This window comes from Centropristis striata, chromosome 8, assembly GCF_030273125.1.
Source record: "Centropristis striata isolate RG_2023a ecotype Rhode Island chromosome 8, C.striata_1.0, whole genome shotgun sequence".
Classification (NCBI taxonomy): Eukaryota; Metazoa; Chordata; class Actinopteri; order Perciformes; family Serranidae; genus Centropristis; species Centropristis striata.
The window spans coordinates 36,074,297-36,093,655 of NC_081524.1; the positions used below are offsets into that span (position 1 = coordinate 36,074,297).

At 36.7% G+C, this 19,359-nt stretch overlaps 1 protein-coding gene across 1 annotated transcript in view; it reads right to left on the reverse strand.

The window, feature by feature from the left end:
• Positions 1–19,359, reverse strand: part of cdkal1 (CDK5 regulatory subunit associated protein 1-like 1) — a 277,873-nt gene that overhangs the window by 98,277 nt on the left and 160,237 nt on the right. Inside the window, exons 9-10 of the mRNA XM_059338970.1 lie at positions 16,889–17,055; positions 3,726–3,871 (exon numbers count right to left, since the gene is read on the reverse strand). Coding sequence (XP_059194953.1) covers positions 3,726–3,871; positions 16,889–17,055 — 313 coding nt within the window. The remainder of the gene's footprint in view (positions 1–3,725; positions 3,872–16,888; positions 17,056–19,359) is intronic.

Below are 19,359 nucleotides of genomic sequence, written 5' to 3' on the forward strand. Positions count from 1 at the left end.
ACAAGTAAAAGATGACAGATGGAGAGAGTGAAAGAAAAAAACAGGTGCCAGCATACTAAAAAAAGTCTGTGAGAAACAAAAAAACCCTGTAGATCAAATCCAAAGACAAAAACGCGATTATAAAAAACTCTTAAGAATGCTATTTGTAATTGATAATGTTACAAATAGTATGCTTGAGAGTTTTATAATCCAATTTTGTGTATATATTTATGCATTTCAAATCACCACTGAACTGTTTTACAGCACAGCTTAAATGAGTTTATGGCACAAGATACTGCGGTTGTTCCAAAAGGAAGTTGTCTATTGTGATGGATGATGGAACCAGTATTAACATAACACACACCGAAAAAACATTACCTTCACAAACAGAAAATCAAAGTCCTTGGTTGTGACTATTGGAAACACTAGACTTCAGATAAGTTGCTGCCAAACAACCTACCCTTATTCTAAGATCAATGCCTAACCTAAACCATCTTGCAAGTTTATTTTATTTTTTGAGAAGCACGATTGCTTATCCAATTAAACTGATATGAGATCACAACCAGTGTAGATAATAATACAGCTGGTAAATATGCAGGGTAATTATTCTTGTGTTTTACAATTACATTAGTGGCACTTTTAAGCTAACAATCTAATGAGGGGTTAACAGAAAACGTGGTCTAACAAATGACAAGAGGACAGCAAGTTGTGTTCAGGTTGGTTGGGTTTCTCCACAGAGCCAGAGGGAGAAATAAAGAGCAGCTGGGTGAAGTGTGTGGAGGCAGAGGTGATGTGAGAAACACAGAGAAGGTGTATGAGAGTGATTTAAAGAGACATACCACACACACAATGTATACAGTAAAACACACAAAGCTTTAGATGTACATGGCTGTAGAGTGACCTGAATAAAAACATGTACTTTTTTTATTTAAGCCTATGGCTTGACTGCTGACCTACATCAAGCTGTTACATGACTCTTTTCTGATTGCTGCAGTAAATGGATCTCATCTGCTTAGAACAAACTCTATGCTACCGAGATCATTTTAATCTGTGACATCAAAAGACGTGTTTGAACATATAGATATTATTATGCAAGATTTATACAAGGCAACCAGACTAACATAACTCAACATAAAAAAGTGCATAGTGGATAGCTGACTGTCCAATGTACTCAATGAGGTACACACTTAATATATATTATAATCATGTTAATATACATTATAATCATGTTAGGATGAATGACTTCATGTTATTCTCTGTATAAATGCTGTAATGATGTAATTGTGTAATAATTGTTTGATTTAATGTGGACCCCAGGAAGAATAGTCTTCATCTCTATGAAGACTAATGGGGATCCAAAGGATACAATAAACAATAAACAATAAACGCTCATGATTATCTGGATATGGATGGGATTGAGTGACCATCCTGTCATTTGACTTTGTTCCTAATATAAATACCAACTCTCTCACTGTTTCTGTAAATCTCTGATGTATCAAATAAAGCAAAAGTACCATATACTTTAATAATCTCAAAACATGCATTGTGTCATTTAATTCCACGAAAAAAGGATTATTTCCTTAAATATAAGAAGTTACCATCTGGCAATAGCAATAACATACATAATACATACTATTGCATTTATGAAGATCTTTCTTCTAAAATATGGAATAATACCGAGAGATCCAAGGCTGAAATGTGACCTAGAGTCATTTTAAAATGAATCTCTTCAGTGTAGCATCAATTCTATATTTATTTACCACTCCTGACATGCAATGCCACGACTATTAAAACTTGAATTCCTTGAGAGATTATCTTTCATACAATAGATACAGATTGAGTTTGCATAATTTCTTTTATGTTATGTTATGCTATGTCACAGGTCAATCCATGCATTATGTGCATGTTTCAGAATTGTGGAAATATTTTAATTCATATCAGGAATACACATGTTTAGCTCCCTGTGTGTGGGTCAGAGTGTATATTTTGGAAGAACATAGTTTGACACTGAAGTGTGTTAGGAATCAAGGTTGAGGCATTCAAACATGCCTGCAGTGAGTTTTTCCTCAGTTTGTCTATTAATTTTATGTTTCAATATGTAACCTTGTCCAGTGATGTTCTGATGAATGAAAACTGACGGAAAGACGGAAAAGAAAGAAAGAAAAGACTGCAGTAAAAGAGAGGGGCTTAGAAAAGCAGATGTCACTGCCATCATTTAAAAACTTGGATTTTTGTGCAGCTAAAAGGAAAGCTTGTTTTTACAGTTTTTAGAAAAAACCTGACAGAAGGAATCATACTTTCTAATATCTCTGCGGACATATCCATTACCTGAAACATTGATTAAAAAAAATCCAGTTCATGAAATTAATGTTGTTCATCATGTCCAACTTAGTTCAACATTCAGTGATTCCAAGATCTAAGTAGTAACATATAAGATGTCAGAAGCAACTGTTTTATTATCTTGAGTCTGACCACAGTGTAGATCAAAGTGTCTGACTCTAATGTTATTATAATAGTGTGTTTAACCTTGGTAACGTACTGTATGTGCTGCTCAGTTAGAAAGCCGTGCTTGTTTCCTAACTTGTAATTGACATTTGACAGACATTACAAGCAGCCAATGAAGCATATTAAGATGTTTTCCTGTTGCAAGTTTCCAGCAGTGTAGGCGAATGTGAAGAAAAAAAATTGCCGGCATCAATAAAAGGAATTGATGAGCTCAGAAATATACGATCCCAATGGACTGGACAATTTGGAACCAGTTCTCAACTGGAACCGGTTCTCGAAGTCCATCCCTAGTGGCATTACAAATGATGAAGGAAAATCTTATTAAATTGATAGGACAGAAAAGCAATTTGGCATAACTATTAACATCCATGCACAACTCAAATTAACCCTTCACTTCCACTGTATCTAGTAGATGGACTGTATATATTGGACATCGTCTCTGCCTCTCCCTGCACTTTACATTATATGTTATTTTTGTCATTTTATGTAATTCTAACTGTGCAAATAAAATAAAACCTAAAAACCTAAAAAAACAATTGGACATCGTCTCTGTGACAGCACCCATAGGGTTCCAAAGAGCCAAAATACAGCTCAAAGTCAGCATCTCGGCAGTGCCTGACTCCTGCTAACTCCCAGCTAATAAATCCCAAAAAGGGGCAAAGAGTTGGTGTGGGGCAGGCTGATTGGGGCTGAATGCAGCAGAAACACCTGTGAGGGCAGCCGCATGACAGTCAAAGCCTTAATGTGAATTAAATGAGTGAGTTATATAAAATTTAATCCCCCTCACAGTTGTCATGAACAGGGAAATTAGCTATAGACACTAAAACATTTTGTTTTGTTCCAGGCGGTAAACAGCCTCAAGTAGCTATTCAAGAAATTGCACTTCTTTTCAGTCTTGAAGGTTGATCTAATTTCACCAATATCAATTTCAAAGTGAACCACAGAGAGCAAGTTTCTAGTCAGAAAGAGAGATGTTCTTGAAAAACACACCTACGAACTGTTATGAGAACTTGGACACACAAGAACACTCAAACAAAACACATCCAAGCAGGGAGCTGGTAGCACATGTGCAGTAGTGAGTGTTTACTTTGCTCTGTGTCCATATAAAGGTGAAGTTTGTGTTATTTTTACTTGTGGAATAGTAATAAGGCATTTTTAAAGGTTATTCACAAAGGTTTGCGAAATAAAAGAAGTAAGAGAGCAGCATAGTGAGTCTATCAGGACTCCATATCCTGTCTTACCTCTCTTTGAGGAAGTCCACCACTTTTTTGAAGTCGTCAACACAATACTCTCTCTTCATGTCCATCAGGACGCTGTCTGAGGCTGACTGCACGGGAACATGGAGGAAACCATAGACACGTGGATGATTCAATATCTTGGCCATCTCCTGATGGTAGAGAAAAGAGAGAGAGAGAGAGAGAGAGAGAGAGAGAGAGAGATAAAGGGTTAGATGGTTCATATGTTCATACCCAGACCTATTTATCCTTAAAGGAAACTTATGGGGGATATACCACAGAACAAGTGGACCACTTTTTTTTTTTTTTAAATACTACCTCTAAATGTCAAAGATCTGTGATGTGACATATACGATACATTAGGCGTTTATGGAATTTATGTTTATGATATTTCTTATTTTAAAATAAAAAACTAGACATTTACTGCCTACAGAAACACAAATTTGCCTTTTTCTTTGCATCTCCACAACATTTATCAAAATTGTGACATTAATAGTGCTGTTTAAAAATAAATTATTTTTCTGATTTATTTTTAAGTAACAAAATAAGAATAAATCATTAATAAAAACAAATAACTATTTGCCTTTTTGTTTGCATCTCCAGAACATATATCAAAATTGTGACTTTAATTTGTTCAGATCCCTATTAACGGAGTAGAATTGTTAAATGGGTTTAAACTTAGTCTTGTAACAAAAAATACGCTTTTTGAAATTAGCTACTTTTTTCACATTCACATTCACACAGTCACATGACCACCACACCAGCGTGTTGAGTATACGTCACTTAGGGATTTAATGAGTTAAGGTGAAGCAAAAAAGCTGAATATGGGAGATTCTAGAAGATTTAAAATGTTCTTATATACATTACGTTACAATGCAAAGGCTTTCTACAACAACATGCATGATGAAGAAGTGTAAAGAAAAGTAGAACACATTCAAACCTTCTAGCATCAAGTTTGATAAATAACTATACACTGATCTCCCGAAAAACATCTGAAAAATTATTCGTTTTATCTAAATGGAAGTTCTGTATATCTATTTGTCATTCAGAATCTAAGAAAATTAGAAAATTATCACTTGTGGAAAGCTGTCATTTTTCTTATTGCCAGTTAGTAAGACTAAAATGAATTATAATATCTTAAAAAATAAGTTGAAGAAATTATGAATACTAAGGGTCATGGCAGAAATGTAAACTAATATGTTTTATGTTACAATTACAATAAGGTTTAGTCAATGGAAATAGACAGAGGGCAAAATGTTGCAGCGATGAATGACAACTGTCAACTTTCAATATGATCCATTAACATTCCTGCCTCTATCTGCACTCTTTTCATTCAATACACTTCCTCTTACTCTTATTTTCTATGTCTCTTGGAGAATTAATCACACACCCACTAGATCCAAAGTCCAAGGAGTCAAGGCTGAACCAGTCGGGGATCTTTATGTCGGAAAAAGTCAAGAGCTTTGAGTGAAGCATGGGGAACGACAACTCAGATCAAAGTGATAGAAAAAAAGAAATAATGACTTAGAGGAGTTATACAAATGCTTGGGAATAGAGCGTACTTGCCATAATACCTACAGTTGATAATACAGAAACCATATTTTTAAGAGACGTGCTTGTTGTTTAAAACACACAAAAATGGTCCATCGTATACTGTGATTCAGTGCACTGCAGATGTGTTTTTAGATAAAGGGATGAGGTAAACAAACAAACAATTCTTTTGAAATGCAGAGCAATTAAGAAAAAAAAATCTCAGCAGAACTGAGAATGGTGTTTGAAAGAGAAATTCAAACATGTCTTTTATATATCGCTTCAGCTCCACACTTTAACCAGGGACAATTGCAACAATGACATTATGTGTTTTTTAACACATCACATTAATTGGGAGAGTTGCAAGATTTTTTTTTATTCATTTCACTGCCACTTTCATTTCCTCAGTAAAAGAACTGGAGAGGCCACAGATGTCAGATTTTGCTGATGGACATAATCAGGATGCTATCATTACCATGCTAATCACCGCAAGAAGGAGAAAGAGAAAAGAGAGGGAAAGAAGAAATGATTTAATGATTTCCTACAAGAATATGCTGATTGCAGTCCGTCTTCTCAATTAAGATCTATTGTAGAATGTTCCCTACTTCATACATAGACACAAAAGCATGTGTGTGCATGTGCACGCACACACTGACATGGCTCAGTAGCAGCGCACCGCAGGGGGTTGACCACTAGAAGCTCCAAATTAGAAAGAATTAATTTGGTTGGAAAATGGGGCTTGATTGGTGACAGAAATCATCTAGCTGCGTGTGTGTGTGTGTGTGTGTGTGTGTGTGTGTGTGTGTGCGGGAGAATGAGTGATAGAAAAAACATGTAAAGGATCATGAATTCATGTGTTTTTACTGTAAAGGCTTTCAAAGGGTAAAAGAATGGTAGAGTGATTAGGTGTTATTCCCAGGTCCTTACAAGTTACCGTACTCCTGATAATTATGCTCACTTTTCTCAGTGTACATGCATAAGCACACAAATGCAAAAAAAATGAAAAACTACATCCAGAGTATGTGAAGTGGCTAATCCTTTGTCCTTTTAGCCAAACAGGTTAGGCTGCTGAGGCGCCGACACACATATTATCTCACACATATTATCACATAAATATCAGAGCTTATCCAGCTCTGATATTTATTAAACGGAACTCCGGTTGACTTTCCCCATCGTCAATACAAAATAAAACATCTTCACTTAATGCGATGGTTTCTACATGTGTTTACAAATGTTTGAGTGCGGTCGAAAAACTATTCATACTCCGCCTCCTAACCATCCAAAAAAACCCATTCACAAAAATTAAATAGACACCTGGCTGTGGGAGGCGCACCACGACGTCATCATCCTAATACAAACAAAATAAGTGTCTCCAAGCTCCTCCAGAAATTCCAAACCTCAGAAATAATTTCTTTACAAATAAAAAATAACATAATTAACTTAAAACAAGTTTACCTATTTTCAAATTATATCTAAGTTTTCAATATGGCTCCAACAGTATGAATGACATTGCCATCAACTAAACATAACTGACAAGTCATACTAAAAAGAAACAAATATCTATTGTGCTACATAAACATACGTTTTCAAAACATGTTTGAAGTGCAACCTTTTTACATTTGGTACATTGTGTTAAAACCAATGAATAAGCACTTCAACTACTCAAGTTTGCACTTATCATTAATGACATTGTTGATATTTCATTCTGGCACATAGAATAGACTGGCTTTGGTCAATGGTGCCTGATCTTATAATACATGTGAATTACCTAGCAGCAAGGTCTGATTGATGACAATTATGTGCAGGTCACAATAGGTTCTCTGTACATTTAGACAAATCCTTTGAAATCAAGTAGTCCATTTATAAACTGTTAATGGCGCAACCTTTCTACTTTATCATTATTATAATTTGTTACTGTGTATGAGTTCAAACAAAGCATAAGAACAGGGAAGAAATGTTTACTGAAACTGCTGATGATGGGATTTTAAAGCACAGAAATAGCTCAGAATAGTCTGAAAAAGAGAAAATACCAAGTGAGCAAACATTCCTTGTTGATGCCAGAGGTCAGAGGAGAATGGCCAGTTTGGTTAGAGCTGATAGAAGGCAACAGTAACTCAAATAGCCACTCAGTACAACTGAGGTGTGCAGAAGACCATATCTGAACGCACAACACATCGAACCTTGAAGCCCTGATGGGCTGCAGCAGCAGAGGACCACACCGGGTGCAACTCCCGTCAGCCAACAACAGGAAACTGAGAGTACAGTTTGCATGGGCTTGGAAAAAAATGGACATTAGAAGATTGAAAAAATGCTGCCTGGTGTGATGAGTCCCAATTTCCACTGCAAAATTCAAATGGCAGGGTCGGAATCTGGTGTAAACAACATGAAAGCATGAATCCATCCCGCCATGTATCAATGATTCAGGCTTCTGGTGCTGTAATGCCATGGGGGATATTTTCTTGGCACACTTTGGGCCTCTCAGTACCAATTGAGCATCGTTTAAATGCAACAGCCTTCATACAGAAGTGTTTTTGTTGACCATGGCCATCCCTCTAAGATGGGTATGCCCATCTTCTAATGGGTACTTCCAGCAAGATAATACCCCATGTCACAAAGATTAAGTCCTCTCAAACTGGTTTCTTGAGCATTACAGTGACTTCATTGTACTCAGATGGCTTACACCAAATGGAGCACATGTGAGCTGTGATAGAAAAGGAGATTCACATAATGGATGCGCAGACAACAAATCTGCAGTAACTGGGTGATTGTGACAATATGGACAAAAAAATTCCCTAATATATATATATATATATATATATATATATATATATAGCTGCTAGATATATTTATATATTTCAAGCACCTTTTTGAAATAATGCTATGAATAATTAAGTTCTGAAGGCAAATGGGGTTCAACCCAGTACTAGCAAGGTGTACCTCATAAAGTGGACTGCAGTGGCGGTTCTACACAGGGGCCTACAGGGGCCACTGCCCTTGTGAGGAAGCCCTTGGCCCCTGCTGTGGCCCCTGTGTCCAATTAATAATAAAATTATTAATTTATAAAACAAAAGAAAGTCGGAACAATTCTTACCTATTTTTTGTTTAAACAATATCTTAATGTACACAAAAGGAAAACAGAATGTGCACATTGTATAATAGTTTAATTGTGCAATAAAAGCTTGTGTGTGTGTGTGTGTGTGTGTGTGTATACATATATATATATATATATATATATATATCACTATCACTGTACTGCACTTTCAAAATAAAAGCACAAAAATTAGAAATGTCATTGTTGTACAAAAATAACTTATTGTTGGTGAGTCTGTCTCATTGTTTCAATCAATGTATTTGTGTCTTCCAAATATACTTAAATTAGATTTTTCAATAAGCTCAAATAAAGGTTTTGAATGTTATATAATCTTTGCTGTTTTTTAATGTGCCCTTCTGATTAAACACTGGCCGCCACAGTAAAACTGGTCTAGAACGGCCACTGGTGGACTGTAAGTGCATATTCTGGTACAGTGTATGGTATTATCTATAGTAGTATGCTCCTCCAGTCTCCTTTTATCCACTGACAATGATAACTCCCCAATGACTTCACACAGATCGTGTCTGTGCATACATGTGTGTGTGTGTGTTGCGAGGGTGAATGGGGTCTCAACAGATGGCATGCTAGTTTGAGTAGCAGGGCACCGCTACTGATGGCAACTTGGGATTAATCTATAAAGGGAGGACTTTTCATTCACACAGGCCATTTATCATGTGTGTGCATCAGTCTGTCAGAGAGCGTCTCATCCTCCAATGATTATACAGTACACTGATATCAATCTCTCTTGTTGCCGATCCCTGTGGAGTTAGGGCCTTTTCAATGTCTGACTGCCGCTGACAGACAGTTTAGTGAGTCTGAAGTGAAAATGATGCTGTGATGAAGATATTGCTCAGCAGTGCCCGGTGGCAAAAATTAAAGTGCTGCTTTAATGCCTTCACTCCTGGGTGGATGAACTCTCCGGCTCAAAGCGGAATTCAACAGGCTTAAGCAAATCAATCAAGAATCAGTGCAAGTGGTCTTTTTTTTTTTCCGGCGTTACTGGCGGTGTTTAAAGGAGTATAATATTGTTTTTCACTCTCTTTCTCCCCCAGCCCCCCACAGGCCTATCTCTCCCATTCACACAAACAAGACAAACAATCCTTTCATCTTTGGTTGATCAGCTCGGATAAACACATAAACCAGAAAGGACATATCTTAACTGGCTTAGCTCAAAGGATCCAATATCTACCCCCTCAAATCAGATATGACTGAAAAGAATATATAGGGGGGGAAAAGGGAAAAGCAGATACAAAGAGCTTTGGCTCCTAGCAGCCTCAATGAGGAATAACACTATAATCCTTTTGAATATTCTGTATGAGGATTTTGTCTATTGCTCTCTGCTCTGTGTCATTCATGTCCTGTTCATCTGTCCTCTCCATTTGTTTATGGGGCAGGAAACATGTGTTTGAGTTTCATTCCTCCACTTGTACTTGTGTTGTAGGTGGAACTCTGTTAATGTTGCTAAGAACTGCATATAAGTTATTAACCCATTGACCCCTAAAACGCCTGTAAAACCTCTGGGCGATTTTAAAATAACCCCCTAAAACCTGAAGTTTTTCTGGAAATTCAACAGAAGTGTCGACGCTTCTACTAAATAATAGATTTTTCAGCCTCTGCAGCAGATAGAAATGAAATTCAAAAAGTATTTGAGAGCTTATACAAATACTACAAAACGACGTATCCGCTTTCCAGGCTTCAATGGGTTAAGCAAGGATAGCAAGCAAGAAATACGAAAGAATACAAACAATATTATTAAAAACTGGTATTGCACTGTGCTTGATCTGAAATCCCAGAGACATTTCCATTCAAAGTCATTCACTTATAAACAGAAATGTTCAAGTGTCATAATATTTTGTGGCATGTATCAGTTCCTATTAGCTTACACTTACTGCTAAAGTGGTGCACTGTCACTTTTAGTGTATGGCGCAGACAGAAAGGGTAACAGTCTGGTTCAAGTGAGTGTTCTGAAGCGAACCCAGAATAAGTAGCACCTAGCTGCATTTGCACACACTCACAGACGTATGCACAAAGCCACTAATATCGGAGTATTAGCAGGGTTCACCCAGGGGAGTCTGGAGAGAAAATGATTCTTCAAGCTGTTCCCAGGATAATATGTCAGGTCCCCATGTGTCTGCACTGGCACACACAAACACACAGTCGGTGGGAGCTGTATTCAGCAGCAGATAGAGAAACTGAGCTCCCAATGGTATTAAACATTTCAAACACTTCAGGCTGCAGTTGATTTTCCCTGGAGGGTATCCCGAGCCTGCAGTACCTCACACAGTGCAGATAGAATCTATGTGTTGCACTGTAAAGGGAAATTAAGTGCATGTCTAGCATTTGAATGTCACACGGGATTGTGCTGTGTGTATCATTTGACTGTTGTGAGCTACAAAAAAAAAGAAAAAAGATGATGATACTCCACTAGTCACCACAAGAAATTGTACATTCCTAGAATAGATTACGTTCCTGGTGGTGTCTTCTTTACTTTATCAGAACTTTCCCACAGGGTCACAATGTTAAGTTCTTTAAGGCATATGGGGACTTTATGGAGCCAAACTTCAGGGAACATTCAGGGCATTTTCAGGTGAAAAATCATCTGAAGCCCACGACTCACTGAGGGCTTTTAAAGGAGTGGTTACTTTTTTTTTTTTTTCAAAATTATACTTTTTATCATAGCCAGAAACTGTAAAAAGAGAAATTATCATTTCGGTCCTTTAACACATCATGTGTGACGAACACTTTTGATTTAATCAAAATTATTTTATTCTACGAGTCCCATGTGAAATTTAGCCTAAAATAAACTGTTTGTACTAAGCAGATCTTGTAAAAAAAAAAAAAAAAAAAAAATCTGTTTTACATGGTGGAGGCTATAAATGTCTGAGACCAGCAGTTCTGTGACAAAGATTCAGTAACTTTAACTGAATCGCATATATAGATTATACTTATTTCCCTTTTCCATGATTTACGGCATCATAATTGTGTTTTAATGCACAAAGCCATTTTTTGTTATCCCTACTTCTGGCCATGATTGTGCTGTTTCCATAGAAGTGCAGGACTTAAATATTATGTTGCAGTGAAAACCAAGACAACAGTAACTAAATTGTGACAGGAGCAAAAAACCCTCCAGGGGTCCAGAGGGTCAAAGCATTTTTGGACTGTGTCAAATTTTGTTTCCCGCGACTTAAATGAAACAAGCCAACCAAAAGCAAACCAAAACTAAAATACATGAAGCCACTATATAGATAAATGTTTGCTTGCAGCTATGGAATATATATAAATACTTTGCAGAATTCAGTCGACTCAAATGCAATTATTGTTATCTAAATTATTTTAGCCCCTTAAAAAATGTAAAAAGGAGAGAAAAAAAATAAAGCCACAACAAAAATCTGTTTTAAATGGGCAGCCAGCATTTAAATATCCATCGCATTAAATCAGAAAATTTAATTCACTTCAGTAATTCAGGACTCATAATTTAGAGGGACATCAGAATAGCTTTCCTATGAGCATTCATTTGGTGCTGGGTCCCTCACACAATGCTACATTAGGCCTCTAATGTGAAGAGGCTCCCAAAGGCTTCATTAAAATGAAAATGGTCTGAGAGGGTGTGTCTAAGTGTGTGCCCATACAGCTGTGCATGCGTGCACATCTGAGTGTGAAGGTGAGGAATGTGTGTGTGTTTATTCATGTGTGTGAATGCCTGCGTCCTGGATATGAAAAATATCAGCCGGTGGAGAGGACGGAGTTTCTGCTCTGTTACCAGTGTTTTATAGTTTGTCAACCCAACCAGTCACACACCGTGACGGTCTCTGCAAAGTAAATGACTTAATGAAAAAATGATATGAAGAGATAAAAACAGACAACCTAAGAAAATGTAAAAAATAATTACAGGTTCTATCCAGTTCCATGTCATATTTGCTTAAGATTCTACATAATCATATAACACAATAAATTGCACTCAGGAAACCATACACTTGGTCCATTTAAATTATTATTATTATTATTATTATTATTATTATTAATAATAATAATAATAATAATAATAATTTGTATTATTTTGTTATTATTATTATTTTTATTATTAGTATTAATAATAATAATAATAATTATTATTATTATTATTATTTTTTTTTTTTTTTTAATTCGCTTTTAAATGTCTTCTAATGTGTTTTATGTATTTTAATCTTGCCCCTGTAAAGCACTTTGAATGTCCCTGTGTCCGAATTGTGCTATATAAATAAACTTGCCTTGCCTTGCCTTATTATTATTATTATTATTATTATTATATTAGTCACAGGAAAAAAAACTGCAAACTGCAAAAAACTAAAATTTTGTGATTTAGAAATATTTTTATTTTTATTTTTGTTCCTCTAACTCTATTCATAAGATCCTATAATGGAATTAAACATTTTTAATCAATAAAACTCGCCAAAATGCTATGTAAAATCCATCTTTGCCTTTACCAGGACACCATTACAGCGCTGTTATACGGAGCTAACTGTGGAGAGAGTGTGAACAGCATATCTGATGTATCTCTAGTCAAAGTGAAATGAGCTCTGTGGAGGATGGATAATGGACAACTGCTCTTTCATTCATCCCAGCCTGACTGATTGCTACATACGAGGAGGCTACTTTCACACCTCATTTACTGAGTCCGCTAGCATGCTAGATTCAATCACACACACACACAGGATCACGCAAGCACATGCACAGGTATCTGCATGTGCACACACACACACACATCTCATATAAAATTACCTGCTGTTGCAGTTTTGACAGGTGGGTGGACATATGGACAACGATAAAGATTCATGGATGGACAGATTTAAAAAAAGCTGATTTTATAAATATAAAGTAACATTGCAGGAGACGTTTTTTTTTCTTAAAACTTCTCAGGTAAAAATGTCCACTGACGGCACGATGCAATCAACTAAAATGTCAGAGACAAGTGGCTCATGAGAAGCGAATGGGCCTTTAACTGCTCCAATCAGCAAATGGTGCTATGAAGCTGTCTGAATCTGTCAGAAAAACAGGCTGCACATGAAAAGAAATGGTGTGTTCTTGTGTGAAGAGAGAGGCTGATCTTTCAGTGGGGAGTGGAGAGGTTACTTGGCCTTTTCAGCTTCAATCATAGCCATTCAGTATGATGCAGTTATATAAGCACGGGTGTTCTTCAACAGAAAAGACTGGGATATAAAATGGCCTTTTTATTATGATGAAGGATTAATCTCCTTCAGAGATTTGGCCTTAATCATCATCATACTGTTCTTATTGCTCAAGTTTAAAGGTGGGCTAAGATGAAAAAATGAAATCAGTGACAAGAAGAATGTGAAGAATTACAGGAAAGAGAAAAATGAATTAGAAATGGAAGGTTTAACCCATTGACGCCTAAAACTTCCTGTAAAACCTCTGGGCGATTTTAAAATAAGCCCCTAAAACCTGAAGTTTTTCTGGAAATTCAACAGAAGTGTCAACGCTTCTACTAAATAATAGATTTTTCAGCCTCTGTAGCAGATAGAAATAAAATTCAAAAAGTATTTGAGAGCTTATACAAATACTACAAAACGGCATATCCGCTTTCCAGGCTTCAATGGGTTAAAGCAAGGAGGAAGACACATAGAACTGGGGGGGAAAGTCTGAAAAGTTTTCTCCGCAAAGTGTTGGCATCACAACCATTAACAATATATAGAAAGTTAAAGGAGTGTGTGTGGGGGTGGGGTGTGTGAGGAGAGGGGCTGGTAGAGGAGGAGAGAAAAGAGAGGAGAGGATAAAGGGTAAATGGGGGACAGGAGCAACAAAAGACAATGATAAGTTAAAGAAGAGCACTCTTATCTTTCCTTATGTAGGTTAATTGACTGAGGAATTAAAGCTAAAAAAGATATAATTCAATTCAATGTGTGGACGTTAACAATGAAAGGGCCGGTAGCATATGAAATGATTCTTAACATACACACACGCATAGACTAAGCTAGTGTGGCGTCCTAGTATATTTCTAATTATCAGTTAATTGTTATTCCCTATCATTAGGAGGGTGGTTTTTTAATTGTAATGTAGCCAAGCAGAAAGCCTACCTATACATGTGGGGGACAATTAGCCACCTCCATTAACCCCTGGTTAATTACAACCTCCACTGCTGCTTCCCACAGCACTTTCCCACTCTTCCTTAGCCCTCATCTCTATCCCCGGGCCTTCATCCCCATTTTTTTCATTTCTGCCCTCATTTCATTCATCTATGATCTCCAATCTTTCTTGATTGTTTGATTCAAAAGTACATATGGTGTGAACTTCACTGACTTTGCTTCACTGTAGTTTTCTAGGTTACTGTAACCCTATTTCAGCCCTCCATGTTGTCCCTTTTTCAATATTCCTCCTTCCTAACCATTTTCAGGGATGAAATTGGGAATGCGAATTGGTTAGCAAAACTATAGTAATATATTATCTAAAACAGAAGTAAGCGAGAAACACAAAACATACATCAGAAAAAGCAAATGCCTGACCTAACTCATCATCATTCAACCCAAAATCATTAATTTCACTCTTTTTCATGTACTTATCCTCTTCCATTTATCAAGGTACCACCTTGAATTGACAAAATCAGAGCGCTGCTGAGGTAGGTGGCAACAAAAGCACTGGGCTTTTGGCCAAACCATGCATTACCAGTTTAATGTTTAAACCATAGGAGGCAGGTCTCCTGAAAACAACCCGTTTTTAACTTGTCACTGCCATCAAGCAGTTTTATCTTCTTTTCTTTTTTTTTCTTCAAAAATTGTGTAAGAAGGTTTGTGGAGAAAAACTAATCTCTGTATTAAATATATATACAGTACAGGCCAAAAGTTTGGACACACCTTCTTATTCAATGCGTTTCCTTTATTTTCATGACTATTGACATTGTAGATTCATCAAAACTATTAATGAACACATGTGGAATTATGTACTTAACAAAAAAGTGTGAAATAACTGAAAACATGTCTTATATTCTAGTAAGCAAAGGGTGGTTACTTTGAGGAATCTAAAATATAAGACATGTTTTCAGTTATTTCACACTTTTTTTGTTCAGTACATAATTCCATATGTGTTCATTCATAGTTTTGATGCCTTCAGTGAGAATCTACAATCTAAATAGTCATGAAAATAAAGAAAAACGCATTGAATGAGAAGGTGTGTGTCCAAACTTTTGGCCTGTACTGTATATATATAAGCACTTGACCAACAATCTGTGGGGGGCAGATTATATTTCTCAGGTGGATCCCAGCATTGAAACAAATGATATGTGGACGGTTAATGTGGGCGATTGAAGATTAGTGAAACATTTTTCAAAGTAAAAGCTAACTGTTTAGGGGAGACCAAATCTTGCCTTCAGTGAGAATCTACAATGTAAATAGTCATGAAAATAAAGAAAACGCATTGGATGAGAAGGTGTGTGTCCAAACTTTTGGCCTGTACTGTATGTATATATATTATATATATATATATATATATATATATATATATATATATATATATTTAATACAGAGATTATGTAAAAGTAGACCAGATGAAAAAGTTGAAAAAAAAATAGGGCTGAACTCCTCTTTGAGATGCATCAATTTTAACATCTCACCGCTGTCAAACAAAGCCATTTACATGACAGAAGAGGCGAGAGCCAGTACACTGACCTGTGGTCACTTAGTTACCCTTATACCCCAAAACAGACCGTCTGCATCACACACGCCTCTGTTGTGTTTAAATGAGCTGGGACAGAAGGTTCAAACAGAATAGTTAGCCTTTAGGCTCACTTTGGTATGTTACTGGTGTTCAGTTACACAAACACGAGGTGCAGAAGGGTGCTGCTGTTTTAAGTGCAATGTGTCTGCCTAGGCAGAGTGTGAACAATCCTAAAATAATTTGGCAAATGAAGGCACTTATTCAATTCTGTATCCAAAGCACCATTCTGCCATTCAGTCTTCTCTCTCTAAGATTATTTGTTGTCAGACACTGGACATGCCTATTGTCCATTTATGGTGGAAAGTGGTGATAACATGTTATAATATGTTGCCCCCCTAACAGTTCCAGAAACAATTAATAATAAAAATGTCATTTAAATGATAGAAAACGCATGTCTGTCTGACTGACAGAGACAGACATGCAAAAACACACAGAGAAAGGGGTAGAAAGAGAGAGAGAGAGAGAGAAAGAAGGGATAACAATGTCCATTGTTCCATTAGGGAAGACAATAATGACTGATAAAATGAGGTTGCTAAAGAGGACACAATGGTCCTTAATTGACTCATTAGGGAGAGAAGAGAATGAACTGCACTAATGAATGGAGTATGAGCGCTGTGGCCAAACTGCTTGGTAAGCAAAATAGAAAGGCATTAAGTTTATTAAATCTAGGCAAAGCAATATTATTTGTTCACAGAAAGGGATAGTACAAGAGACTATAGGGACACAAAACAGTGAAAAGTAAAAACTATCAAGCACTAAAGCATTTTAGTTTTATTTGTCAGTGACGTGTTATTATCTCTGATGGTACTTCTGGGTGAAATGGGCGACGGTGGACTGTGCATACCTCAAGGTGCTCCAGGATATATGGAGGGTTGGTCATACCCAGCCTCAGCATGGCTCCCTCAGGGATCTCTTCCACCAATCTCCACAGCAAAGTTGGCAAGTCCGTCCCGATGTCTCTACCATACGCTCCTGTGTCTTCACTGGTTAACCAGATCTCACACACTCCCTCTGGAAAGAGACACAAAGACGAGGATTAAACATGCTAGTTTAGGTTCTATTTTTGTTCTTCAATCTCAACTTCTATGAACTATTGCTCATGTGAATGGGCAATAGACCCCACAGATATAAAAAATCTTTCCTGCCACATGCCATCACACTGTACAATAACAAATAATAATTTGTTATTTTATAATTTGTAAATAATTTTCAAATAATTTGTAAATAATAATTACATACTGTCTATGCACTTTATGTGTTTTTTATGCACACTGTTCATTGCACCTTATTTGTTTCATAGCACCAACATTTTTATACTGTATATTCATATTTATTCTGCACTGGAATTCTATTCTACTCCTTAATACATACTCCTTCTTTAGACACTTTATTTTTTATTGTATTTTGTATATTTTATTGCTTAAAGTATGCCTAGGTTGTTCTTTTTATTTAATTGTGTTGTCATTGTCTCTGTGTGTAATGCTGCTGCTACACTGTAATTTCCCAGCTTGGGATAAAGAAAGTCAATCAATCAATCAATCAATCAATCAATCAACCAACCAATCAACCAACCAACCAACCAACCTACCAACCTACCTACCTACATCGTTCAGCTACATTATGTGTTTCTGGCAGTGAGCAGCACAAGTAATCTTCAGAAGAGAAGTAACTGGCTTATATAGAAATCAACCGCCTGCAGAAAGTTCTCAGCACAAGCCACGGATATAGTCACACACACACTGAACTCCTCATGAAAGTTCAACTCATACCTTCAACTAAACAAAATAATCATTGCAAGCTCTGTCACTACATGCACACAGAAAGACAGAAATACATCTTATTATGTTGACTTTTGTGTACACACTACTGTAGCTATTATTACACTGAAAGCATCTCATATTTAGTCTCAATTAATGAGATTTATAATAACCTAACTTAACCTATTATCATCAGTGAATTGGAAGCCTGTAGACTGAAAGTTGTGGAGCTTTTTGTGTAAGACATCTGTTTTTTAATGTTCAACTTAACTTTAACAGCTTTCCATGTTCAACTCATATTTGGAAAATACTTTGTTCAGGTTATCGCCCTTTCATCTCATCGCATTTGGACCGCCTGAGCCGGAGCTCTCCCTATGCTGCAGCTGATCTAAAAACTTTATGTACACTATGTTAGCCACCCTTCAACAGTTGAAACTGATTCAAATTTAAATTGGTAAAACTTCACAGCCAAACTAGAGATGTATTTCAGGGATTTTAAGTAAGATCACAGTCTTAAGTCATCTGGTAGAAGCCTCCAAACTGTGCCAATGTCCAAGTTAACAACCAGCATTGCTTGCACCATTGCTGTTGCTGGCTTTGGACCACATGGAGTGTTACAAACAGTAATAATGTATGTTTAATTCAAGTTTAAGCTCCTATAAAACCTTACTTGTATCTACTTATATGCTATATTTAATGATAACCTTGTTGTAAAACATTCAAAAATAAATCGACTGATACTGAACATGGAGTTCTTCAGGTTTCAACTATTATCAGAACATGCTTTAGACAAATTCACAGTCTCATCCCTGAGGATAGATGTATGGTTTTTACCACAATGGCCAGGTAAAGTGACATTGCTCCCCCTTTATCGCATCAGCTTCTCTCTAGTATTATCATTTCATTACCTTTAGGAGTCTCTTGTTGTCATTGCCTAAATGCTTGGAGGCTTTGGCAGAACCCAGCTCATGACAAGTATTAAAAATACCCGTCCTTTCAACATGCATTCCAGGAGTGTGAAGGTCACATACAGCAAGAGGGGACGATCCACCGGCTTCATGCTAAATTAGCGTAACGCTCGCTGCTAGAGCTTAATGATCTAACTGTCATTTGGCTGTAGGTCTGGAAATGGTTGAGTGTCTGCCTAAGCTATGTGTTACGACATATCATATCATGCAGGCACACAAAAATACATTTGCACTTGCAGGGGCGCAAGCTCAAGTACACACAGACGCACACAGATAACCACGCAGCCTTCATTATCATTAGCTGTGCAGAGACAGACAGAAAGATGCATGTGGTCATTCAGAGAGTAAAGATGGTGTTTGGCTAATTGGACAGTTTGTGTGTGTGAGTTTGTATGTGTGTGTGTGTGTGTGTGAGAGAGAGAGAAAGAGAGAGAGAGAGAGAGTGAGTAAAACTGTTTTAAAGACATGCATAGGCCAGATAGATTAAATATGATGGCAGTATAATTGTCCAGAGTGAAAGAGTTTCCAAAGCTCATCATCGTTGACATTAAGATGCACTAATGATTTTTGGAGCCAGCCACGTCTGGAAG